The 26,502-nt window shown below is 40.7% G+C and overlaps 2 protein-coding genes across 4 annotated transcripts; both read left to right on the top strand.

Moving 5' to 3' along the window:
* The first annotated feature begins 1,685 nt into the window (after window positions 1-1,685).
* On the top strand, window positions 1,686-22,913 carry LOC147576466 (olfactory receptor 5G25-like). 3 transcript variants are annotated; one of them, XM_086677400.1, is made up of 5 exons: window positions 1,686-2,087; window positions 6,424-6,566; window positions 8,474-8,658; window positions 8,899-9,167; window positions 17,849-22,913. In XM_086677400.1, exon 5 carries the CDS (start codon window positions 21,827-21,829, stop codon window positions 22,769-22,771), a length of 945 nt encoding a protein of 314 aa, XP_086533526.1. In that variant the 5' UTR covers window positions 1,686-2,087; window positions 6,424-6,566; window positions 8,474-8,658; window positions 8,899-9,167; window positions 17,849-21,826; the 3' UTR covers window positions 22,772-22,913. The 3 variants fall into 3 exon arrangements, with proteins under 3 accessions (XP_086533526.1, XP_086533525.1, XP_086533527.1); XM_086677399.1 differs by lacking the exon at window positions 6,424-6,566; XM_086677401.1 differs by lacking the exons at window positions 6,424-6,566; window positions 8,474-8,658.
* LOC147576467 (olfactory receptor-like protein HbA1) lies at window positions 8,685-10,791 on the top strand. Its single transcript, XM_086679329.1, has 2 exons — window positions 8,685-9,167; window positions 10,543-10,791. The coding sequence occupies exons 1-2, from the start codon at window positions 8,685-8,687 to the stop codon at window positions 10,789-10,791; spliced, it is 732 nt and encodes a 243-aa protein (XP_086535455.1).
* Window positions 22,914-26,502: the final 3,589 nt, after the last annotated feature.

The raw sequence follows: 26,502 nt of genomic DNA, 5'->3' as shown, positions 1-26,502 counted from the left end.
GACTTCAGCTCACGTTTCATGGTTCATGGGTTCAAGTCCCACATCGGACTCTGTGCTGACAGCTCAGAGCCTGGAGCCTGCTTCAGATTCCCTCTCTAAAAAATAAGTAAACATTAATTTTTTAAATGTGGATTAAAAAGTCATAATTATGAAAAAGCAACTAAGCAGAATAAAAAACTGAAAGAAAATTGGCTCAAATGTTATAATTGCTTGTCCTTGGATGGTAAGATTCTGGGTAACATTTTTCTCCTCTTCCTTTTTTGTTTTCTAAAATTCATAAGATAAAGGTATTTTCATTTGAAAAAAAAAGGAAGTGCAGCATAAAAATTTTAGTAAATAGTGTATGGTGACAGATGGTGATTACATTTATCATAGTGGGCACTGAGTAATGTATATTGTTGACATAATATATTGTACACTCAAAACTAATATAACATTATATATCAAATATACTTCAATAATGAAAAATGAAAATAATAAAATATAAAAATTAAAAACATTAAACAACAAAAAAGATATCTGGATCTCAAGTAGCATGGCTTAAGAATAAACTTCACAAGCAATTTCCTTTACAAATGCAAGGAATTCATTGCCACTGATCTCTTCTCTGCCAAGCCTGCTTCCCTGGGCAGAGAAGAGGACTCTGCCCAAATACTTTGCTGCAGTCTCACAGACCAAGTCAAAGCAAGGTTGGCCTTTCCATGGTTTGAAGTTTCACACACTGTTTCCCTGGGCACTTTAAAAAGTAAATCCACTCATTGAATACAGGCATTTTTCAAAGATATAGAAGTCTTTTATTTAACTCTAAAAACTTGGTGTTGACCAAGGAAAGAGGAAAAGCTAAAATAAAACCAAGCCTTATATTTGGGGGTCTCAGAACTGCAATTTGGGGGACACAGATTTGGGTAGCAGCCCAAACTGTGTCCTCTCAGACAACAAAAGTCAAGAGGTTTTGAAGACATACTCTTATGCTTGCATTTGTTGTTTACAAAGAATTTTGATTGGTGTTGGAGGCAGAAAACGAAACTGAATATAATTTGTTGCTAAGGCTATCACTGAGCAAAGTTGCCTAGTGTAGCAAGTTGCAGGTGTTTGGGCTGAATCCTTGGAATATTTGTGGTTTGGCCCCGTCCAAAAGTTGATGGTTTCACTGATGAGGACGCACAAAAGGCCCATCTCCTTTCTGGCCTCCTGGCTCCATTTAAAAACCCCTGGACATACGTGACCTCATTTCATCTCCCATTTCAGTGTCAAAGGGTAAGACTACAAATTTTTCGGCCTTCTTCTAACTGTGACGGTAAAAAATGCTCCGTTATTACTTGTATCCTACTGACAGAGACTTACGTGGCAGGAAAGGACCTGGTTTGTTTCTAGAGGCTTGACACAGAAATCTCTAGCAAGAAGTCTATAAAATTCCCTTTCGAAAATGCCGGCAAGCTGGGGCGCCTGGGTGGCGCAGTCGGTTGAGCGTCCGACTTCAGCCAGGTCGCGATCTCGCGGTCCGTGAGTTCGAGCCCCGCGTCGGGCTCTGGGCTGATGGCTCAGAGCCTGGAGCCTGTTTCCGATTCTGTGTCTCCCTCTCTCTCTGCCCCTGCCCCGTTCATGCTCTGTCTCTCTCTGTCCCAAAAATAAATAAATAAAAACGTTGAAAAAAAAAATTTAAAAAAAAAGAAAATGCCGGCAAGCAACACGGAGATGTGTATCAGTAAAGAAACAATGGCCTGAAATCTGCAACACTGTGTGGTATCACCAAGGAAAACAATAATTTAAGCATCAGAGTAATTTGCTGTTTGCATTTCAGTTTACTGCTGGCAATGTGCCCTACTGTTGGGTTTGCTCTAGCCTCAAAAAGTTTACCGTTCCACTGTGATTGTTCCAAGTCGCTCCCAATTATTGGCGGTTTCCTTTCCTAGGCTTCATCATCATCATCATCGTCATCATCGTCATCGTCATCCTCCGATGAAATCAGCTACAAATGTTTTTAATTATTGGAAGCATCAGTATTACTACCGTTTATGGAGGAACTGCTATGAAGCCTGTTCTCTGCTAAAATGTTGGCTAACATTTTATATTTACAACTCTTTAAGGTAAATCCTACACCGAAAGAAAGAAAATATCAACCCAAAGTCTTTAATCAAGCATGTATTAAGAGTGCTAAAATGTGGGGAGTAGCTTAAGATGAGTGTTCTGCGGGGAGCAAGTAGCTGAACGATTTTAAGGCTGATTGGGGATGGTCATTCGAAACTTAATTTTCTTCTAAGAATTATTCCCTGTGCAAATTCTTGGAAAGTAGAAGGAAATGAGTCATCTTAGTCATGGGACAGAAGGTAGGAACAGGAAGATGGAATCTCAGGGTAACAGTTATTGGCTGCTTAAGTGCATTTAGGGATAAGAGGTTGCGGGAACATTTGGAAGCTACGAATTTTGCAGGATAGCTAAGGTTTAGTATTGTGATTGTCTGGGATGATTGCAATTATCTCTTGAGTTAGTAGTTAGCAGATACACAGAGGCATTTACACTCTAGGCACTATAAAATACGGGATTACAGTGGTAAGGAACCCACGAAATAGTATCATTGGTAGACTGTGACACGTCTCTTTAGACCCCCACTTATCTTTCGTAGTCTCAACCAAGAAAGCACATCCGAAGGATTGAAGGCAATTGTTTAAAATGCATTTGCAGGGTGCCTGGGTGGCTCAATCGGTTAAGCATCTGACTTCGGCTCAGGTCATGGTCTCCCAGCCTGTGAGTTCGAGCCCCAAGTCGGGCCCTGTGCTGACAGCTTGGAGCGTGGAGCCTGCCTCAGATTCTGTGTCTCCCTCTCTCTCTGCCCCTTCCCTGCTCACTCTCTCTCTCTCTCTCTCAAATAAGTAAACTTTAAAAAACAGAAGTAAAACAAAATGCATTTGCGATGTTCACATGATCTTTCTGCATTGGTTCTTGCCTGTGCTCTACCTTTACACTTTTATCAGGGCTATAAGTTTGGCTAATGGAACATGTTATAGCAATATTCTCAATAATTTTAAGTGAAATTGCCCTATCAATGCTGATCTCAGATTTTAGTCAATTTTCCTCTATTGTTTTGCGAACCAGCAATAAAGCACAGACAGTATAGAATCCTCTGATGAGGGATAACACATAATTAACCAAGAATTAGTCAGTGATTACCCTGGAAGTAACCACACATAATAAACACGGAGGACACTGACCATTCTCCAGAGCCTCTGATGGAGTAATAAAACATCCACACACGATTGCCACTAACTGCTTACTTTTGAGATGTGATTAGAAACAAAATTAACCAGTAGACAGTTCTTGTACCAATTTGTATACTTGAACCTGAGGACCGTTCTTTTCACCTAAGATGTATACAAGCATTGAAACACATTCATGTTTATATCTCTTACTTTCACTAATAAAACATCGAGGACAGTATTTTTCTGATAGTCTCTTAGTTTTTTCCTGTAAGTCTAGTAAAGATGGATTCTTAAGGAATCAAACATTGATAGAGACAACAGAAAGCAAGGAAATAATTCTGATAAAGCCCAGATGACTTAGAAGAGAAAGAAAAACTCTCACAATCTTATCAAGATAGAGCAATAGTCCAAGAAACCTTCATGGCTAAGCAGATGAAGGAAAAGTAAGTTTTAGTTCTACCTAAGCACACCTCTTCTGCCAGCCCCGAAGACGGCAGGGGGTGGACACCTGCCCTTTCTTCTCTAACCTCATCTCTTCTCACTTTCTAAGGCAAGCGTCAGTCTCCAGCTGTCTGTAGGTGACTAGGCAGGCTTCCCACAGCAGAGGCCAGCCCACCATGCAGCCACTTCTTCCCTACTTTGCAGCAGTCCCACAAACAGGGGCATCGAAGCAGCTGGCATCTGGGGGCATCTCTGCACTCAAGCGGCGGTCCACCAGCATCTACACACAGGCCACCCCTCCCCATACAGAGGTCACGGGCCAACTTGAGACTTCCCTCCTGATGCCTCTTTCCCGAGACTCCATTCTTAGGTCTCCTAGCTGGCTCACCAATTGTTGGTTCCTAAACTTGGGAATTACCTAGGTAACATCTAAAACTGGCCGCTGTCGTCAGAGGGCAGGAGAGACTGAGGAAAGAGGCAGCCCACATCGTATGGCAGGTGGCAAGTTTAACAAAGAAGAAAACTTCCGGATAATGCTCCTTTGGGACAGCAGCATGATGAGCATCTCTCCACACCTGCCTGCCGGAATCTTTTAAAGTTTATTAATTTTTAGAGAGAGATAGAGAGAGAGCATGAGCAGTGGAGGGTTAAGAGAAAGAGAGAGGAAGACAGAAGATCTCAAGTGGGCTCCATGCGGTCAGTGCAGGGCCGGATGCGGGGCTCGAACCCAGGAACCATGAGATCATGACCTGAGCTAAAATCAAGAGTTGGACACTTAACCGACAGAGCCTCCCAGGCGCCCCCTTAAACATTTATAAAGGGACCTTAACTGGATTCAGTCACATACGCCATCCAGATCGTCTCAACAACACATTACTCCCTTGAGGCTGCCTCCTTGAAAACAGCTCCCGCTGTGGACAGGTGGGCAGAGTGTACATTCCAAGGACGGTGGGTGGGGGCCTCAGAGCCTCTGATTGCCCAGGTCCAGCTTAGACGGTCAATGGGTAGCTACATCCTCTTGACGACCACCTCTAGTCAGCCAGTTAGCTAGCCATTATATTAAGCAATTATATCTTTTTTTTTTTTTAGTGTTTACATTCTTCAGAGGGAAAATTTTTCTCAATGTCAAAGTGAAGCATTTTCCTATAATAGAATTTGCTTTATCATCTTTTTCATATCATATCATTTCCTTCTCTTGAAGTTTCATAAAGTGTCATTTTCTTTATCTTTTCTTGTTGTCATTGTCTGTTTCCTTACCGGTTTTGGTTGGTTTCAGGTAGAAGAATGGGGCAGAATGGCTTTATACTACTTGATTAAAAAAATTAAGTTCATTTATTTGTTTTGAGAGAGAGAGAGAGGGAGAGAGAGAGACCTGAGGAGGGGCAGCGAAAGAGGGAGAATCTCAAACAGGCTCCACAGTTAGCACGGAGCCTGATGCAGGGCATGAACCCACAAACCCTGAGGTCATGACCTGAGCTGGAATCAAGAATCAGATGCTTAACTAACTGAACCACGCAGGTGCCCCTATTCTACCTTCTTTAGGCAAAGTGTATGATATAATTTAAATCCTACATTCAAATTATTACGGATTGTGAAATATTTTTGCTTTAATTTACACGTCGCTCAAAAATGCTTACAGAATATGTCTTCTCTGCAACTCTCTGACACCAGGACTTCATAGGATATAGACCATTGTAAGACCATGTCCTTGACTCTACAAGTCAGATGACAGTGGAGACGAGCTACTGGGGAAATGCTATGGCAGTTTCAGAGGTGGGAGATCATAACCCTTTTAGGGGATCATAGAAGGTTTTTGAGAGAAAGTGCTGGTGACTGAGGTCATCCAACCTATGTGTTTTAGTTTCTCAATGCTGCCCTGACAAATTACCACAAGTTTAGTGGCTAAAACAACACAATGTTGTATACACAAATGTATTGATTTAATGCTCTGCAGGCTAAGGAGTCCTACATGGATCTCACCAGGCTACAGTCAGGTGTTGGCAGGATTGCATTGCTTCCTGGAATCTCTAGAGGAAAATGTTTCCCGCTTTCTCCAGCTATTAAACCCTGCCCACATTTCTTAGCTGATGGCCCCTTCCTTCATCTTCAAAACCCGCAAAGTTGCACATCTGCCCATGTTCCCTACTTACATCTCCTGAGAAGGCCTCACAGATAATCTCCTCATTCCAAGGTCCTTAAGTTAATAACATGGGTAAAGTCACTTTTTACCACGCAAGGTGACATGATCACCGGTCCCTGGGGTTAAGAGGTGGACATCACTGGAGACCATTATTCTGCCTATGCCACTATTCCCTCAATGTGATATTTTCTTCTCTCCTTCATGAAGCTTTATTCCAATCAAGTTGAATGTTCCTGCCTCCCTGCCTCTGTTCATCTCCTTAGTTCTACCTGAAATGTCCTTCCTCTCAATTTCAGGTCATCTCAAACTTGTCCACCTTTCCAAACCAATCTGCCCATGAAATATTTCCCAACCATTTTAGTGCACAATGACATCTCCTTCTTTGAAAAGTCTGTGCTTTGATTTACCTTGAACTCAGCCAGGGGTACTATGAACTCAAAGAAATGAGTATCCCGCGTATTGATTAATAGCAAGTTTTGAAGTACACTAGCAAGACTTCTGTGGGAACATAAGCTCATTGTCCGAGGTACCCCAGAGAGAGTGGTCTTTGGTTTAGTCCAGCTCTTCAGGTCACTAAATAACTGAGGTTTTGATCCCGATTTTAAGCCGGATCTTCTTCTCTCTTTCTGATACTTCAACGTCCAGGTAAATTCTCGGGTCACCGAATGTAGAAATGCAAAGGTCATAGAAATCGTCCCCCTTACGGGGGAGGCGGAGTCTTATTCCTGTTTGCGTGCTGAGCAATGGAAGGATGGAAGCACGTTCCCCTCACCAAACGCCCTCACCTGGTGGGTCCACAAATGTCCGCAACCACTGCCTGCCATTGCACGTAGATTTTGAACTGTTAGGCATGAAACGAAAGCAGTGTTTTTCCAACCACTTCAGCTGTCAGTGGAGAAGGGAGCTTTCTCTGAAATGCTGCGGCATATGTCGTCTTGGATTTATCAAACACTGCTTTGAAAAGTGGGCTTTCTCTTTATGCCTAGGCACTATTTCCCGCGATTGATTTTAGTGCTGCCATTAATAAGCAATTGCCCTGCGGAAAATGCATTCCACAGATAATTCTCAAGTAATGATAAACTCAGGGGGCACAAACATTATATTAACTATTGTTTTGTCACTGTAGCATTTCAGGGTTCACATCTTAATCACTCTATCTTCCAAGTGTGAATATTGTTTTAAAAATAGGAAAGTGTTTGACCTGGTAACAAACGTATGAATCTGGAATCTTTCTTACGGATAATCCCACACCTTGTGTTTCTTACTGTCATTTAAACAGGTTGATGTGTTTTTACTCAGTTGATGAGTCAGAAAAATACTTAAAAATTTTGTAACAATAAAAATGGTAAGCATTTCACACATTGTGTTAATAAAATAGAGATCACCTGTCAGAATTTATGCCTTAAATAGGTTTATAAACATTACAGAGAATTAGGGGAAATAATTTTACTTCAATGAACAAAATATATTCATGGAAATGTATGGTAACATTGCCGCTAATGATCGAGTCAGTTGAGACTAGAGTGGATACTTATTTTTCTTTTGATTTCCATGGAAAGTTCCTATACAATATTTGATAGATTAATTAATCTCAAAGGAAGGGCATCTCAGTGCCTCCCAAACCATTATATTTCTTTTTTGAATCATATGATATGATTATATGAATTACACGATCTGGCAATTTCTTCGCTTCATTTAACCCCAAACATGAATCCTCTGTTCCTATTTCTTTCTGCCATTTCTGTATTCATGATGGTTAAAGAGTAAATGTACCCAATCTCTCATTTGCAGGCCTGTCCTTTATAAACATAAAAATGACTATTATGTGTTTCCATAGAACTCCCCCTTGTAAATAATGCTACCGACATTTGTTGACATTTCTCTTTGTAAGCCTTTTATGAGGGGAAGAGATTAATATACACAGATATGAATGTTGTCTTCATTTCATCTGAATGGCACTATCCTCTCCATCCAAACAGGAACTGAAAGGGCTTTATTTCTGTTCTGTTAAGCCGATCCCAAATGTCTATTATCAGGGTCTGAATTTTTCATCATTTCTTACAATCTCACCGGTTACGGTATTCCTAAGTAGGCATTGTTATTCTATCGTGTGATAAAGATGAGATACAGATACTGTTCTCGTTTCAAATACAATTTTAGAACCCATGGGAAATTTAGATTTGATACTTAGACTGCTCTTTTGATGGCAGAGGGTGCCGAATCCAAAAAGATCAAGTATAAATCACGCAAGTTTGCATGGTGTCCCAACGGACAGGAAGTATTCCTCAGGAATACCGTTGCCCGTCCAGTGCTGTTTTCCTAACTGCCTCCTTTACAGATTAAAAAAAACACTTGTAATACATTGAAGAAGCTATGATGAATATGGGGCGCCTGGGTGGCTCAGTCAGCTGAGCGACTGACTTCAGGTCAGGTCAGGATCTTATGGTTTGTGGTTTCAAGCCCATGTCAGGCTCTGTGCGGAAGCAGGAGCCTGCTTCAGATTCACTGTTTCCCATCTCTCTGCTCCTCCCCTTTTTGTGTTCTGTCTCTCTCTCTCTCAAAATAAATAAACATTAAAAATTTTTTAAAAGGAGCAATTTTGTGTATGCTAATTAACATTGCAAAAATAAAATGTACTTTTAAATTTCTTACACAGGTTACCACTGACCAGTGAATGACTATGTGTTTTTCTTAGCCCCTCGTCCTTTTAGGTATTGTTCCTCTTCTTCCATTGCCCCCGAGATGCTGTGTGATAACTTTGCAGAGAAAAAAGTCAGCTCTCTCAGGGTTGTACCACACAGATGTGGTTCTCTTCTTTCTTTGTGGTATCTGAATGTTTCTTCCTGATGTCCATGGCACATGACTGGTATTTGGCCATCGGTAAGCCCTTGTTGCATGCCCTCATTATGTCCCAGAGGGTCTGTGTGCAGCTGGTTATAGGGCTTTATGGCATGGCTCTTCTAAGCAGCATGACCTATATGACACTGCCTTTTTGCTTACCCTCGTGTGGTCCAAATATCATCAATCATTTTTTCTGTGATATTTCCCTTCTGCTTTCTCTTACATGTGCAGACACTTCTGTGACTCAACTTACATTTTTCTTTTTGGCTGGATCTACAGGAATCTTCAGTGGCCTGATCATGATGGCCTCCCATGTTTGCATCCTGGTGGCCATCTGGAAGATCCAGATTGCTCATGGGAGGCAGAACGTTTTCTCCACCTGCTCCTCTCACCTGGTAGTTGTCTCCATCCTGTATGGGACTCTTTTCTTTATCTCTGTTCGACCTGGCTCAAGTCCCTCCCTGGATCTCAATAAAGTGATTTCTCTGTCGTATACTGAGGTGATGCCCATGTGGAACCCCCTCGTCTACAGCTTGGGGAATAAGGAGGTAAGATATACATTTGGGACGAAGTTTGAAAGGAACACTTCTCCAGCAGTTTTGGTAATTAGAACTCTGTTGTGTTGTACCTTAGACGTTGGTTTATAACATGTCAAAAGAACACTGGGCTGAGAACTAGAAGTTCCCTTTATTCCTGAGTACTTACCAGGTTACTTATAGACTGCTTATATGTTTTTCATCAGTCTTCTCCATTATAAAGTGAAGGGGAATACAAAATACTTTACAGATATATTAAAGGTACAAATGTACTATAGGCCAACAGAAAGTACAGAGGAACATTTATATAGTCTCATATGTGGGAGGACATTTATTCCAGATTAGAGAGCAAATGTTGTAAGGGAAAGGTCAACAGTGTTCATTAATAAAGGTTCATACACCTTGTTCTGTTGAACAATGGAAAGTGAGAGGGCTTTTGCAAAATAGGTGACTTACAACAAGGTAACGTCCCGATGAGAAAGTCCTGAGCCCAAATGTACATGTGTATGACACACAGGAGGGACATGGGCCAATAAATGGCTGGATGAGCAATGGGTACAGCTGGAAATGAGAATGGCCAAAAATATAAATATACTAAAGATTGCTGAACTCCACGATGGCTGGGAAAAATGAAATTACAATGACAAGACAGTGTTTCTTTTTCATTTGTCACGTTAGCAGACATCACAACGATTTGTGCAATGCTGGTAAGGTTGCCAACGAATATAGATCACGACATTGCACTTAGCGACAGTAGCTAAGTATAGAACAGCTACATTTTCAGAAAGTAATTTGATGATTTCTGTTAAAATTCACATACTCGTTGACCTGGCTGTCTTACATTTGGAAATCTGTGCTGTCGCAATATCAACACCAGACATAAATGCTGCAACATCATTTGTGGGGGGGGGGGAAGGAAACAACCTCAATTTGTATCATTAGGAGAAACATACATTCTCTCCTTGAAGTGTTGGGTGGCTAATTATTAAACAAAGTAAATTAAATATTAATGTTTTGGTTCGGAGGAAACGTCCTGATACAATCATTGATAGATAAGAAAAAAAATCAAGTCAAACCTTAATCTGTAGAACCGATCACAGTTTGTGTGGGTTTGCAACTTCCTGGGGAGCTTCCGCTGAAATCCGCAACCGGCCCCCATCACCAAAGGCAGGGAGAGACCAAAGAGAGAAGCAGGCCACTCCGGAATGGTAGGGAGCAGGTTGAACAGACAAGAGAACTTGCTTGCGAGGTTGTCCTGGGCGCAGCAGTAAGACCATAGCCCTTCTGCCTCCCGCCCAATCTTGAAAGATTAGATAGAGGCAGTCACACATGCCGTCCAGAGCGTCCAAGAACACATGACTGTCTCAAGGCTGTGTCCTTGGGGCAGCTTTTGGGAGCCGAGAAGGCCGGCAGAATGCACGTTCCAAGGACAGTGTCTGGGAGAGGAGCCTCCAGTTGCCAGGGTCCAGATCACAGATCAACCAGAGGTCAGATCTTCTCGTTGACCAACCCCCAACACGTAAACAAAGGTGAAAAAGGTGGGGGTAAAACCTACCTCATGTGTAAAAGACATCGGTGTGTGCCTATGGACATGATCATAGAGAGAATTGTGCAAAGTCCCTGGCCACGCTGTTAACATTGGTTACTTTAGTAACATGACATTGAAAGGAGCCACAGAGAGTGGGGGTGCTTCGTGCTTGTCTGAGTTGTCGGACTTGTTTTGCAACAAATATGCTTAATTTCATAACTAAAATTTACTCTTGAAAAGCTGCCATCTGTGTCAAAACTGAAGGCATGAATAAGTGAATGAATGAAAATATCCATAAGTAAATAGATTTAGGCAGATGGACTCAATGACTTCTGGTAAAGCTGTTTCTCCATCCTAACACTCTCTGGTTTAATGAAACACTTTTACCTACTGGTGAATGAAATCTTTGTCAAAAACTAGGTAAAAGCGAGAGATTCTTAGCAACTCTCTGCTCCCATCTCACTTTTTCCCTCTGAGGACCTGGATCTCCCCTCATCCCTCACCCTTCACCCCAGAATCTGTCATTTTTATACAAGGTGGTATGTTTTCTCCTTATTAAGCACTTTGAAATGATAAAAAAAAAATGCTGAATTCAAAATGACACAATGCAAATGATGCAATTTGGAAAGTAAACTACTAAGTTAATTAATTATTAATATTCAGGTAAATTTTATAGTTTATGTAGCACAGCATTTCATACAAAGAATGTATGCTTCTCCTAGTGATACCCCTTCAGCTGGTTTCCTTTTATTCTCCCTACAAATGATGTTGCCACATGTGTATCTGAGATTTATATTTCTGTAGCACAGATTTCCAAATGTAAGAGAGCTAGGTCCCAGATTATGAATGGTTGACTTTGTTAGTTGTTGGGGCGCCGGGGTGGCTGGGTCGGTTGAGCGTCCGACTTCGGCTCAGGTCATGATGTCACAGCTCGTGAGATGGAGCCCCGCGTCAGGCTCTGTGCTGACAGCTCGGAGCCTGGAGCCTGCTTCGGATTCTGTGCCTCCCTCTCTCTGCCCCAACCCACTCACGTTCTGTCTCTGTCGCTCTCAAAAATAAATAAACAAGAGAGAAATTATAATTTGTTAGTTGCCAGTTTGGTGACATTTCCCAGCACCATTTTACTAAGACTTGATAAAACTTGGGCTTAGGTGAGCCAAAGGGAAATGTATTTTCATCTAGAAAGATCAACAGTTTCTTCCCGGTCACACTTTGCCTTAAAATGACTCTATCCTGCATCTTCATTATATGACAGGTGTCAGATCTGTCACCTATTGAGATATGCATTGCCTAGTAGGAGAGCTGAAGTGTTTTCTTTGGTCCTAATTGCTTGGTAAACATTCGTGATGCAGGTGCTATTGAACGGGGATTGGGAGGAGAACAGCAGGAGGCAAGTGATAATTATAAATTTCCTGAATTGCTGTAAGGTCCTTGTCTAAGCGTATGCAAATATATTCAAACCAACTGTCTTCCTCTAGCTCTGGTTATTGCTGTTCTGATCTGCTCCTGTATTCTGCCTACAATTCTCTTCCTGCCATATTCACACGGATTAACTACTTGCTTTTCATCTACCGTTTCAGTGTTACCTCCACTGGGGACTCACCCTAAGGGATGATTAGAGACAGTGTCAGTTAGAGCCCGTGTATTGTCCTCTTACAGCACCATCTTCTTTTCCCTTAGACTTTATAGCTGTAACACAGTGCATCTTAAAATAGATTTTTGTTTTGTTTTTATTAGTAGGAAATGTTCCCAACTGATTCTTCCTAGAGGGCAGGGACAGAAATTCAAGTGCAGGTGCATTTTGCCGTTCATTTGTTTGTTCACCCCGGAAGTCGTTAAGTGGTTCTGCCTATTTTGTAAAGAATCGCCAGTTAGTCCCAGTATCGTAGGAGGTGCGGTTTCTGAGAGATCAACTGTGATCCTTTGTTCCTCTGTAGGTGATGTGTCTTTCTGATTCTGCCTTCTTTGAAGATTGTTTTCTTTATTCTTGATTTTCTGTACTTTAAAAAGTGTATGCCTAGGGGTGGTCTTTGCTGGCATTTATTCTGCTTAGCGTTCTTTATGTTGCCACGTGGGGTGGGAACTTGGGGACGGTCACCCTGATGTGGATGGATTCCTGACTCCAGAAACCCATGTAGTTTTTCCTTGAAACGTTGTCCTTTGTGGGTGTATGCTCCTCTTCTTCCGCTGCTCCGTCGATGTGGTGTGATCCCTTTCGGGAGAGAAAAGTCATCTCCTTTATGAGCTGTGCTGTACTGATGTGGTTTTTGGTCAGCTTGTAGTGACAGCCTGTTTCCTCGTGGCCGCCAAGCATGTGAACGGTACGCAGCCATCTGCAAACCCTTGCCGCATACAGTCATCATGTGCCAAAGGGCCCGTGTGCAGCTGGTGCCATGGGTCCTCAAAGTGCCATTGCCCATGAGACCTTCACTTTTGCTTAGGCTTCTGTGGTCCAAATGTGGTCAACCACCTTTTCTGTGACATTCCCCCTTTTCCCTCCCTGGCATGTGCTGCTACCCAGAAGAGTAAGTTGGTTCTTCCCATGATGGCTGGATTCATAGGAATCCTGTGTGCTCTCATCATCCCGGCCTCCTGTATTTTTATCGTCCAAACCTTCTGAATATCCAATCTGTTAAATGCAGGCAGCAAGTTTTCCCTACCTGCTCCTCGTGCTTGGCTGCTCTGGCCATCATGCGTGGGACACTTTTCTTCCTTTGCATACTTCCTCATTCAAGTTCATCTCAGTACACTAATAAATTCGATTTTGCATTCTATTCCACATGGATGCCCATGTTGAGTCTGCTCCTTTACTGCCTGAGGAAGACGAATGTAAAAGAGGCCTTTAGGGGGACATTTGTTAGGAAGAATTTTCTGCTGGGGAGGGAATTCGGACGGTGCTTTTACCGATGTTCAGGTGGAATTGCCAAACGTGTACTAAGAAAGACGTGGACTAGACTTAAGGAGTTGTCAGTTTGAACCTTGACTCTTCCCATTAGAAAGAGGATTAAAAGTTAACGTGCAGCGTTGGGTTCGTTTCCCGTGTACAACCTAGTAATGCGACAGTCTTCAGTTTGTGTGTGCCTGGATATTAATTGGTAGTCACACTTTAATCATTCTTATTTCAGAGTGTACAGAATCATGACCTGCTGGAGTTCTATTTCAGATCTAAATAATTTTTAGACTAAAACCGTGCCATTTAAAATAAATTTCTGTGGCATTTCAAAAAGAAAACAAGGATTAAAAGAGGATAAATTCTATACCATTTCTGGTTCTCAATGTCTTAATCTGTAAACTGAGGGTAATAGACTCAATGTCATTTATATTACTTTTTTGTCTAAAGTTCTGTGATTGGACACAGTATGTCCAACTCCTGTGAATGCCATCTTTTTATGCACTGGGAAGAAAAGAAGAAAAGAATTTCCTGGCAATGATACCACCCATTGTTCCACTTTTCCTTTCTAGGGACTCGTTCTCCCTTTCCATTCCTTGATTCAATATATCAAATGCGAGACTTTACAACTCCGTATCTTATAGTATCACACATCTTTGTTAAAAATAACTGAGCGCAAAAAAGTGTAATGAAACGATAACCCTTTAACAGCAATACATTGAAGCCTTAGGTGGGAAATTGCAAGGAGGCCAATGTCATGTGTGGTTTGTACACAGATTAATCGATGATACATATAAGAGCACCTAACACATAGGAAGTTCTCAAGAAAACATGTTAAGTGAGCGAGTGAACAAAACAAATATAAGGCACGTAGTTACTTTAAGTCCTAATTATCATCTTTCTTAACAACCTGGACCCAGGTGTGGTTTAAGGTCATACTTCTTTCCGTATCAACTTCATCTCATTCTTTTTCTGCTCACTGATGTCTTACCTCTTTTAAATGTTTTCCAGCTTTATTGAGGCATATTGACAAATATAATTGTAAGATATTGAAATTGCAAAGAATGTAAGAAGGAAGATTTGATATACGTATACCCTGTGACGGGATTCTCCCCATCGAGTTAAATCGCACATACCTCACCTCACATAGTTGTCTTTTGGGGGTGGCGAGAACCTTTAAGTTCTACTCTCTTGGCACATTTCACTTAATACAATACAGTGTTGTCAACCACAGTCACCATGTTTTCCATGAGATCCTCAGGCCTTATTCATGTTACAAGGGAAAGACTGTGCCTTTGATGTCTTTTGAATCCAAGCTGTCGGAGGACCCTCATCACTCCTCTGGGAAGGATCACGCGCCAGGATTACTCTGCGTGAAAATGCTTCTAGTTTATAGTCGAGTGTTTTCCTGATGATTTTTATTTCCCCTGCTCTAGCTGCTGTGGTACTAGCAGCCTACTCTGCTCTTACATGGGATTTTGAAACTAAAGTTGTCTGTCCTTTCTTCCACTCTTCAAAGGCCAGCCATGGCCATTCGTCTCCTCAAGCAACATTTGTTCCTCTTTTCCCTCTGCCTCTTTTCCCTCTGTTCCCATCCTTTCCCTTTCTTATCTTTCTCATGAGATTGGTGTATGAGACATGATGTAGATTGCCCTTGATTTTCTTTTCTTTGTTTTTTTTTGTTTTTTTTGTTTTTTTGCCCTTGACTTTTGAGGAACTATCTCACTTCTAAACTGAGTCCTCCACAAATAGCCCAAATCATTGGCTCTATTTTTCTTTTTAAGGTTACAGCATCTTGCATCTTCCTATGAGGAAACTCTTTTGTTTTTGCTTTTTGAAGTTTTCTCTGAGACCTCAGATCAATTTATTGGGTATTCGGAATGATTTGATATTTATCTCCCTGTGTTTGAAGGATAAGGCAAGCCTAGGGTCCTTCTAGTACTCCGCCATCTTATCCCCCCTCCCCGCCCGTTTTTTGTTTTTGTTTTTGGTCCTTTGATGTCCTGAAAATAGAAAGTTTTCTCACTAAATGGTCCATGATTAGACTTCAACTCTCTCATGTTTTTCATGAGACCCTTCTTCTTTGAGGCTGGCACTCTTCTCAGAAAAATCACTTGCATACCAAGGCTATTTGCATTAGTGCCTGTGGATTTGTAGGCTGGCTAAATCTAGGAAGGACCGGAAAATACTTTTATCGAGTTTTAAACTCAGTCTTTTGCTTTCTTCCACATCAGGGTCACACTTATGGGTTGTTTCTTCTGATGGTTCATGGAATGATAATAAACGTACAATGTCAAATTTATTTATAGACCCTTAAGTCTATAAAGAAAAATAATGGGTTTTCAGGGAAGAGGAGTGGGCCTATTTTAGATGTCATGATGGGAGGACCTGTGATGCAATGTTTATCTAATCCAGCAATTTGACTAGGCCGCAAACAAGCGCATGTGATTGTTGATGAAGTTAGTTGTCCTGTTTCGTAGGAGGTTGATCATATTTTCAGAAGAGGCTTTTGTGAATGCTGACACGAGGACTGGCACATTCAACATACATGGAGCCCCAAATATTTTCATGGCTGTGATGTTGAGGATTTAATCACATCAATGGTTTGTTTGTTTTTTTCCTTTTAACTGATTTTCTCACTGATGTATCCAAAGCACCTGGAACATGCTTGCTACATCATGGGTAATCAGTAAGTGTTGATGAATTGAATGAATAAATACAAGGGTTTCATATGGAGCCAAAATATAATCCAGCATTTTCCTCTTAACCCCTTGTTCAATCTGCTTCCACCTCTGTCCCCTTCGTTGCTATGACAACAGGGGAACTAAGAGGGGAAGTTCTGGGTCAACCTCCAAGATTATCTGGTCTATCATCAATATGTTGTGATGTATACATTTAAATGGTCATTTAACCTCAGAAATCTCTGGTATTCTCAGAGTTCTCAGCTGTCATACTGTACTGTCTATGGCTTCATGAGTTCTACACCTCATAATTCAGATATATTAAATTTTGTTAACCTTACATAGCCAAAGCACGAAATACCAAAGTGTAGAGAGTGAGAGAAGATACTCTCTCCCATAAAAATGAATTCCTTACCATGACACTAGCTGTCATGATAGTAGAACCGAAAAAAAAACCCCAATATAACAGAAAAGGATATCTAAAAACAGATAGATGAGTAGTTTGGGAATTTATGCATGATATGTTTAGCACTTCACATTCCATTTTTCAGTTTTCTTGTATAGGAAATTCACACCAGGCATGACAATTGGAAAGACAACTATGGAGAATCACCCTATTAGATAGAAAACATAAGATAACATATTAGCAATTAGAAATGTGGCAGTAAATTCCTTATTGTAGTATAACTGGGATGGCAGGAAAATAGTAAAGCATTCAAGTAAATACTAGAGAAGATGGGAGAATAAAAGATTTATGTTCTTTTAGTTAGATCGTCTCTGCCTGCTTTCTGGTAGTTTAGTGCTACATACTGGTCTTTACTGTCTGGGGATCCTATTATCACCACGGACATTAGTTATCTCTGTATTTCTGTAACATTGTCTCCTACTGCCAGTCTGGTATAGAGAGAAGAGATACCACTAATCATATCAGTGAGACTAGTGTCCCATGTCTTTTCCAAAGACAGTAGAAATGGACTTGTATCTCTAAAGCCCAGTGATCTGTGCGGTGAGACCAAGTTTTGGTCGTCTTTTAGGCCAGTCATGATCTTGGTGGAAAATAATCCCAGAAGGTGTATAAGGGAAGAAGTCAAAGTTCAGCTAGGCAGTTGAGGCCAAGGAAGATAGATAAGCATTGTCCCAAATCTGGCTCTTAGGATTGAACCTTGGCTCATCTCTCTCTCTCATCCAGCTGCAAACATATCCATTCAGGTTTGATCTCCCTAGGATGGTCTCTCAAAGAAATAATTTAACTCCTTTCCATTCTCACAGAAAGTTCCCATTACCCAACACCTAGAAGAAGTTAATCTCCTAATTTCTCTTCCTGCAGCCACATTCTTAAAATTATGTGTCCACTTATTAATGTCCTCATTTGTTTAAAAATATTAATTGAACACTTACTCCTTAAAGCACTATTCCAGAAGCTGGAGGTGTATTGTGGAAAAACGAAACAAAATTTATACTTGTTGTGATAGAGTGCTATGATGCAATACAAATTCAATGGTATGTAACGGTAATTGATTGAAGAAAAATAAACTAGATAAAGAGGGGAAGTGTAGGAGGGTTGGGGTGTGGTTAACTGTACTCTTTTACAAAGGATGATTAAAGGTGGCCTCCACGATGAGCAGAAATCTGAAGAAAATTGCACAGATACCTGGAGGAAAATACAACAGGAGCCGAAGGAAAAGAGAGGAAGATTCTGAGGTAGAATCCTGTTCTGCCTGTTCCAAGAATAGCAAGTGGACTGCATGAGGTGATGGTAGGTAAGAGAATCTAGATCTTTCTATTCATCCCCTCCATTGAACTCTTAGGAGGACTAAATGGGTTAATACTCTCAAAGCACTTTGAAGAATGCCTTGCATATAGTAAACTTCTCCTGTGACAAGGCTGATGTTCTGTGGCAACTCTTCTTCTGTGTGTGTGAATAAATAGATGTCACCTGTTTTCTGAAGTTCCTTGAAGGATTCCTTACTGCTTACAGATATAAATTCAAACTGCTTTGCTTCATGAAGTGTTTATGAAGTTTGATCCCAAACCCAGTGTTCTACCTTTGTATTTGAAACTTTTGTACCTCCAATGTCGACTGCTTTTGTCTCTCAAAAATTCCGTCCAAAGTTATAGCTCTCCTTTGCTGCATAACACCCCAATCCACCTTATTTTTATGTGCCTATAGCTTCCTTCCCTTTGAGATTAGTCACAACTAAGAGACTCTTTTCAACGTCTCTGGTCACAATGATCCTACCATCCTCGTAACTCATGGACTCATCACGGGGTCCCTCGTGCTGCTGTGTGCCCAGACTCCCCTTCTGATTACAAACTTTCTGAGACAAGGCTTTATTTTAGATTCTCCGACCTGCACAGCACCAAGGGCCAGTGCTCATTATGCAACAGGGAAGGCTCAAAACGGGATTTTGAAGTGTGTGAGGGGGTAGTCTCAAAGGGAGAGGTAGGTTTATTTTGTACAATGACAATGGATTCAAGTCACAGTACTGTTCTCTTGAGAGAACTTTAATATCTTCTCTATAGGCCCAATCTCCTGAGCTTTTGATTCCCTGAGGGAGTTGGCTCCAATTTACACACAGCCTTTTAGAAAAATCTCTCTGGTGTGTTGTGCAGAATGGAGTCAATGAACCCCGTTTTAAAGCGCTATTGGAATGCCCAGGCTTCAAGATGGTATCATTGTATTGTTTATCTTCCTAGACACCTGAAGAAGCTGAGAAGAATGACCAGTCTACTACGTTTGTAGGGTAATTCATTTTTATGTCAGGGAATGCTACTTTCATAACTTACTATGACATAAACAGGCAACGGCTGTAGGGATGTTTCTTCAGATAGGTACACTCAGTGAATTCCTAAATGGCTTTCAGGAGCCTAGGTGTCAAAAAATACCAACAAATGATTTTAGATGTCTAGAAAAGTATCATCTCTAAGCTTACCACGAAGAATAATTTGGTGCAAGTGAAATATTCCACCCGTGTCTCTTGCTTTAAATGACCTAACTTGAATGAACATGTTGGTTGAATTCTGTGTTTGGCATAGAGATAGTGAAATGTGCTGCAAGATTTATGGCTAATGGGACGCTCATGGGAACGAAGAAAAGGCCTTGGCCTCTTTGGCTTTTAATTTCTTCACTTGCCCTACAAGGAGTTTTAGAAGTAGAAAACAAGCCACTGAATCTGCTGACCTGAATTCCATGCTGCTCTTACCCTAAGTCACACGCATATCTAGGATCACGATGGCCCTATGCTAGAATTTTTGCATTAAGCAAGGTTGGAAAAAAGAAAGCAATATGCATTTTGACAGTCAGAAACTATTGTTTTCACACGATAGTTTGAGTTGGTTGAGATCATAGATGGGGAAATTCTAGTTTCATCCTCATAAAATGTTTTCATAACCCAAATCTACTGTGGCACTGACAACACTTTGTTTATACCTTCTTTGAGTAAATAGCAAATACACACATAAATGACCTGCAATGGCTTTACATGTTTAGAAAATACTAACTTCTGGAAACATGTCACTAACTACAGTATAGCTTTTCTGACTATTCTTAAATTCTGCCCCTCCGGGCCTTTCCTTTCCAAGCTCCATTGCTTCTGGGACAACAGGAGTGGGTTTTCATTTCATTACTTCCTGTTATTCAACTTCCTGTTAAGCAAAACCCCTTTCAAGCTTTCTTACCAGGGAAAAATGTTAGATTTCTCCTGCTGCACAGGAGGATACTTCTCCTGCTGCACAGCCCATTGGTATTTTTGTGTGATTGTGCTGTTGTAATCATTATGATTATTTCAACGTCCAGAATGTGCGTCTGTCTTCCTCAGTTTCCCGTTTTATTTGGGTATTACCCTTACTTCACGTTTCTCTCACTTCCCGTTCATTCACCCCCCTTTTCTTTTATAAAAGAGTGTTATTCTGAGATAAATTTTCATAAGCAGCTTCAAAGGTAGTACAGAGAGGCTCCCATCCCCTTCACCCAGGTTTCCCCAATGGCTACATCTTACCAACTACAGCATAGCATCAAATACAGGAAATGGAGATTGGTGTGATGTGTGGATTGCTCTATACCATTTTACTTCGTGTGGAGAGAGATTTGTTTAACCAACTCAACCATCAAGGTACGGAATTCTTCCATCTCTACATGGATGTCCCTGTGGTACACCTTTACAGTCGCACCTTCACCCTCCCTGCCTTTCCGAATCTCAGACAACTACTAACCTGTTCTTCCTTTCTATAATTTTACCATTCTGAGAAGATAATGTAAAAATAGAGTTCTGAACTTTGAGATGGGCTTTTTTTCAACTCAGTGTAATGACCTTGAGACCCATTCAAGCTTATATCTGTATCATATTTTTTCCTCTTTCTTACGGAATAGTATGCCCTGGTATGGACATTCCACATTGTTTAACCATTTATGCATGGTAGGAATTTGCGTTGTTCCAGATATCTGGCCATTATGAATAGAGCTTGTGTCAACAAAATTTACAGGCTTTTGTGTGGGCATAAATTTTCATTTCTTTGGGATAAATGCTCATGTGTGTCCTTTTCATCCCTAAATTATTGATTTTCTTTCCCAGCTCCTACTAGTACTTAATTGGTTACAGCACTCACTCAATATTTAAGAACTAGTTTATTCTTTGATGAACTAACAAATTTGATGGACTCTGATGAGATTAATGGGTACATCCACCAGTGACTGGAGGAATGTAGCTGTTTGTAAGGTGTCACCAAGGAGATCCTGTGGAAGATTTTAATCCCTGGTCAAAGCCATCCTCCCAGGTATGAGCTTGCCCTCCTTTTTGGAATCACAAGTCTGTCTTTTACACACCACAACTGACTGTTTATCTAGAGTCTAAAGGAATTGGCAAAGAAGTTACATTTCTAATACCCTGAACCTACAGTTAGGGTAGATAAGGTATTTGCCCGAGTTCAGAAAAATTCACATAATGCTTTTTGTCTGTAAGATGTTTCTTAAAGGATACTCTGTGCAATGTAGGAATTTTAAAAAATGGGATCTGGCACAGTTAGAGGACTTGCTTTAGAAGGTCACCAAAGGTCACATCTCGGTCTACACGTCTGTGATTTTCTTCAAAAATCTTGTGATCGGGAATAAACTGAAGTGCTGAGAGAGGTTCAGTGTTTAGTATCACACAGATAGCAGATACTGAGGATGGCCATTTGGAGGTAGAAGTCAAGAGTGTGATCTCTCAGTCTACCCTATGAACTTGAAAAATGTTGGAAGTTAAATTCATTTTCTTACATTGATTGATTTATTTTGAGAGAGAGGGTGCATGCCCAAGAGTGAGGGAGGGGCCAAGAGAGAGGCGAGGGAGGGGGTCCCAGGAGGGTCCATGCTGTCAGCTTGGAGCGTGACTAGCTGCTCAAACCCAAGCACCATGAAATCATGACCTGAGCCAAAATTAGGAGTCAGATGCTTAGCCAACTACTTAGCCAACTACTTAGCCAACTACCAGGTACCCAGGTGCCCCAAAGAAGTTAAATTCATTTTTAAAAACAATTTAATTATAAATTAATTGTAATGAAAAATCTTTCTCTCATTACAGATTAAATCAGAGAAATGGAATTTAGAAATCAAACTTTGGTGACTGAGTTTTTATTTGTGGGCTTAACAAATTGCTTCCAGCACCAGGTTGTTCTGTTTGTGATGTTTCTCTTGGTTTATCTGGTCACTCTTCTGGGAAATGTGGGCATGATCACCCTCATTTGGATGGATTCCCGGCTCCACACTCCCATGTACTTTTTTCTCAGCCACTTGTCCTTTGTGGATGTCTGCTCCTCTTCTGTCATTGGTCCCAAGATGTTGACAGACATCTTTGTGAAAAAAAAAGTAATCTCTTTCTTGGGTTGTGCTGCCCAGTTATGGTTTTTTGGTCAGTTTGTAGTGACAGAGTGTTTCCTGTTGGCCTCCATGGCTTATGACAGGTATATGGCCATCTGTAAGCCCTTGTTGTATACACTCATTATGTCCCGGAGAATCTGTGTGCAGCTGGTGGTAGGGCCTTATACCATGGGTCTTATGAGCGCCATAACGCATACGACGTTCGCCTTTCGCCTGCCTTACTGTGGTCCGAATACCATCAATCACTTCTTCTGTGACCTTCTTCCTGTTCTCTCCCTGGCATGTGCAGACACCCAGGTCAATCAGGTTTTACTTTTCATCTTGGCTGGAGCTCTAGGGGTGTTCAGTGGTGTGATCATCCTGGTTTCCTACATTTACATCGTGGTCACTATCTTGAGGATCCGCTCTGCTGAGGGGAGGCGCAAAGCCTTCTCCACCTGCTCGTCACACCTGACTGCTGTCTCCATCCTGTATGGGACACTCTTCTTTATCTACGTACGCCCCAGTTCTAGTTTCTCCCTGGACATCAATAAAGTGGTTTCTGTGTTCTACACAGCCGTGATCCCCATGTTGAACCCCCTTATCTACAGCCTGAGAAACACAGAGGTCAAGGATTCATTCAGGAGGACGTTTGAGAAGAAGAATCTTCTTCTGAGTAGGTAAACTAGATACCATTTGTACTACAGATTGAGAGGTGATATAGACACAAGATGCAGGGCATGGGCTGGGTGATGGGAGTCCTACTTTTGTGTTGAGATTCACTTTTTATTACTGTGTGTCATTGAGAAGTCACACAGCAGCTGTAGGTCACGATGTTCTCATTCAATGTTTTTATTTCTCAATTCACAGGACTAAAATGATGAGATTTAAAGTGCAATGAGTGGCTTAGAGAACTCCAAAGCTTTAGAAAATATATTTTATAGTGGAAAATGAGATATGCTTTGCTATATATGAAATAAGTGGAAAAATGTTAACCAAAACACCTAATAGTATCTCTGTTTTCCTTTTACAAGATGTTGAGAACTGTCAATTCTTTGCAAGTTTACCTTTCATTATTTTAACAAAAATGGTATAAAGGGTATTTTCTGGTGATACGTAACCATAGCACTCCCTAATGACACCTGCATGCTTGGAGTAGATGTTTGAGAAAGGCCTTGTACACCTGCTATAGTTTCTGCTCATAGTAACAACTTGTTGAGGTTTTGCCACTGTATTCGTGTGATTCATGAATGTAAAGTGAGGACTATATTGCACATCTTTAAGAAAGTGGTAGTAATTGTTATTTGTTGATTTTTTATGTCATCAGCAGGGAATTAATTTCCTTTTTATAGATGATGGGCCTGATAGCTAAGAAGTCTCAGTGGATTGCCCATGACTTCATACTTTGTTCCCACATTTTTTCTCTGTGCATACAATGTTCTTGCAAATCTCTTGTTTTGTTTTTGTTTTGTTTTGTTTTGTTTTGTTTTTAACACAGCAACAAATGCTAGAATGATGTGATGGAGTATGTGTCTTGTATAAATTGAAAACTCACACAGAATTTTAGTGCCTTCTCTTGAAGGTCCTCTTCCAGAGGCATTTAATTTTAATCTGCTGACTTTGAAGAATGTAAAGAGCTTCTAATGCTTAGAATTTTGTCTTATTATTTTCCACATTTCTTCCCCATGCTTTCTGCCAGTAATGGTGCCTGTAATGGCTAATGACTCAGGATGAAATGCAGTAAGATGCCATTTTATTAAGAATGAATGGAACTCAGTTAATGGTGCAACATTTAATTAACAACTAATTGTTACATATGCCTCTTATGTGCCTGACACTTTATTGGGTGGTATTCATATTGAGCAAAAATATCTTCATGGAAGTTAGAGGCTTGTGAACAAACAAAAATAAAATTCAGTATGATAATTAATTAATTAATTAATTAATTAATTAATTAATTCAGTGTATACCCATGGTGATTTTTATGACAAAACCAATCCAGGAGCCAAGATAGAGATTTAGGGTATCTTTAGAAAAGGGTGGTACAGAAAACTCTCTGTAAAGAGGAAGGGGCTAGAAAACAGGAATAAGTTGTGTTTTAGGTTAAGTTTTCCGCAGAGTACGGATACCATGAGTTAGGTCAAGAAAGGAAAAGAGCCTTCCCCAAATAAGTAACCAAGTTTTCCAAGGCTGCGGGCAAAGACTGAGAGCTAATTTGTTCTGACTCTCAAGGTATTTTTCCTCATTCCCTTATGATATGCAGGTTGTGGGATGGGCAAGTTTGCATAGCACATAATGCCTATGGGGAGAAGGGACTAATTATGAGCGGTATGAGTGCTGATGCAAATGGTCACTTTTGAGAATAGAGTGAAATACTTGTTATCTCTCATCAGGTGACTCTTTGCTGCATCAATCTGTAAGATCTTCCAGGCATTTGATGCTGGGTTCATTGTGGTCTAGTTCCTCCTCACTCCGAGTCTCCATGCACCACAAATGTAAAACCAAACAGAAAGCTGAGCAGATTGCCTTGGTAAACTTTTTTTTTTTTTTAATTTTTTTTTTCAACGTTTATTTATTTTTGGGACAGAGAGAGACAGAGCATGAACGGGGGAGGGTCAGAGAAAGAGGGAGACACAGAATCAGAAACAGGTTCCAGGCTCTGAGCCATCAGCCCAGAGCCTGACGCGGGGCTCGAACTCATGGACCGCGAGATCGTGACCTGGCTGAAGACGGACGCTTAACCGACTGCGCCACCCAGGCGCCCCTGCCTTGGTAAACTTTAACAGCACAGTCTGATTGCTGTTTTTGAGAGGGCCACATCCCTTAGGGCACATTCCTATACAGTGATCTGTGCACCATCCAGAGGCTTCCTCTGTGGGATATCTTCAGTCATTCTCGGGGTCTTATGTGTCCTTTCCATTTTCTGTTTCCTCATCCTGGGGCAGTGTTGCAGGTCAGTCTTTACCTCCTCTGCATCTCTGCTCAAATGTGATGCCATCGAAGAGGCCATTTGGACTTCTTACACTAAAACAATTCTCTGCTCCTATCATATTCCAAAAATTTCCCCTTTTTTCTTTCATATTTTTTGAAGTACTTATACATACTCATTATTGTCTATTTACTTGTTTCATTATTTTGTGTCTCTCCTTGCAGTGCATGAGATTCATGAGAGAAGGATGTTTACGTTCACTGCTTTATCCATGCCTCCCTAGCCCAGCACATAATGGGTGCCCAATGTGTTAGTGGATTGAACAATAAATTTGTGGTGAAAACAATATTCTTTATGCTCTGCCCATTATAGTTCAACAGGCCTATGTCCAAGTATCCACTCTGGCTCTGTTTCCGTGGATGCAAGGCTTGTCCGAAGGATGAATAATGTTTCATCATTGGAAATATGCATACATATGCACGTGTGTGACTTAACACAGAGTTTGGCAAACAACAGTAATAAGAGTGGTAACTTTTTGGAGTATATTTTTAAAAATTATGATTTTATTCCATTTTTCACTGTATGGAAATTATAGTGATATGATTTAAGTATGATATTTGGTGAAGTGTCGTATGTTGCAATTTTTTCCTATAATTCATAGTTGTTTCTCCCTTACAGACATCCATTCACTCTATTTATGTCTACCATAGTAGATACCTGATTTCCTTTTGGAGATTTATCTTTTACCTATAGATAACAGTCATGATAGGATTGTATCAGGTCCCTGCCTTCCTATAGCAAGTTAACAGCATATGAACTAAACTTGAACTACTTCTACTTGGATTTTGAGAGGTCAGGAGAATGACACAATGGCAGGGAAATGATTGGAGCTCATTCATTCTGGCCAAGGTCTCCTGAGTAAACAAATGGTCTCTGCTATGCCCAGAGCTTTCTTGGTTCTTGTCTAGCTGATGCTCCGAGCTACCCAATATACTTCTGGTGAATTTCCAATGTCTGTTGCTCACAACTGAGGAACTCTGATATATTGTTTAATTTTTCTTTGATTACCAAAGTATTCAGTATTTATTGTCCTTCTCTGTAATAACGTCTTCCATATGATCTAAGCTTAGCATTCATTATTTAGCATACCTCAGGAGGGGGGACTAGATTAAATTGGGATTTTATTTCAATTAAAATGTTAATTGAGGCTCTCGGTCATGTTTAAATGATTCTGTTTTGATAGCCAGCATAATTCCACTTGTGGAATAGTCCTGATAACAAATATCATTGATTGAACTTCCACAGTGTAGGAGGAAGCATACTATGTTCTTTCCAGAATTGTCATCTCTGATATCTCTGTTAGTATAGATATGCACTCAAGTAAAATATGGCTGTTTCCATTATTTTAAAGATGAACATGCTCCTGTAGTCAGTTTCTACTGCTGCATAACAAATGGCCACAAAGCTAGTAAGTCCTAACCACACG

This window comes from Puma concolor, chromosome D1, assembly GCF_028749965.1.
Source record: "Puma concolor isolate L17-30 chromosome D1, mPumCon1.1.hap2, whole genome shotgun sequence".
NCBI lineage: Eukaryota > Metazoa > Chordata > Mammalia > Carnivora > Felidae > Puma > Puma concolor.
This window is presented reverse-complemented; position numbering and strand designations above follow the sequence as displayed.

Coding starts and splice junctions, on each gene's coding strand:
- LOC147576467 (XM_086679329.1), top strand. CDS start 8,685: ATGTCCCAGAGGGTCTGTGTGCAGCTGGTTATAGGGCTTTATGGCATG. Junction 9,168..10,542: donor ACAGCTTGGGGAATAAGGAG/GTAAGATATACA, acceptor TCCTTGGGGCAG/CTTTTGGGAGCCGAGAAGGC.
- LOC147576466 (XM_086677401.1), top strand. CDS start 21,827: ATGGAATTTAGAAATCAAACTTTGGTGACTGAGTTTTTATTTGTGGGC.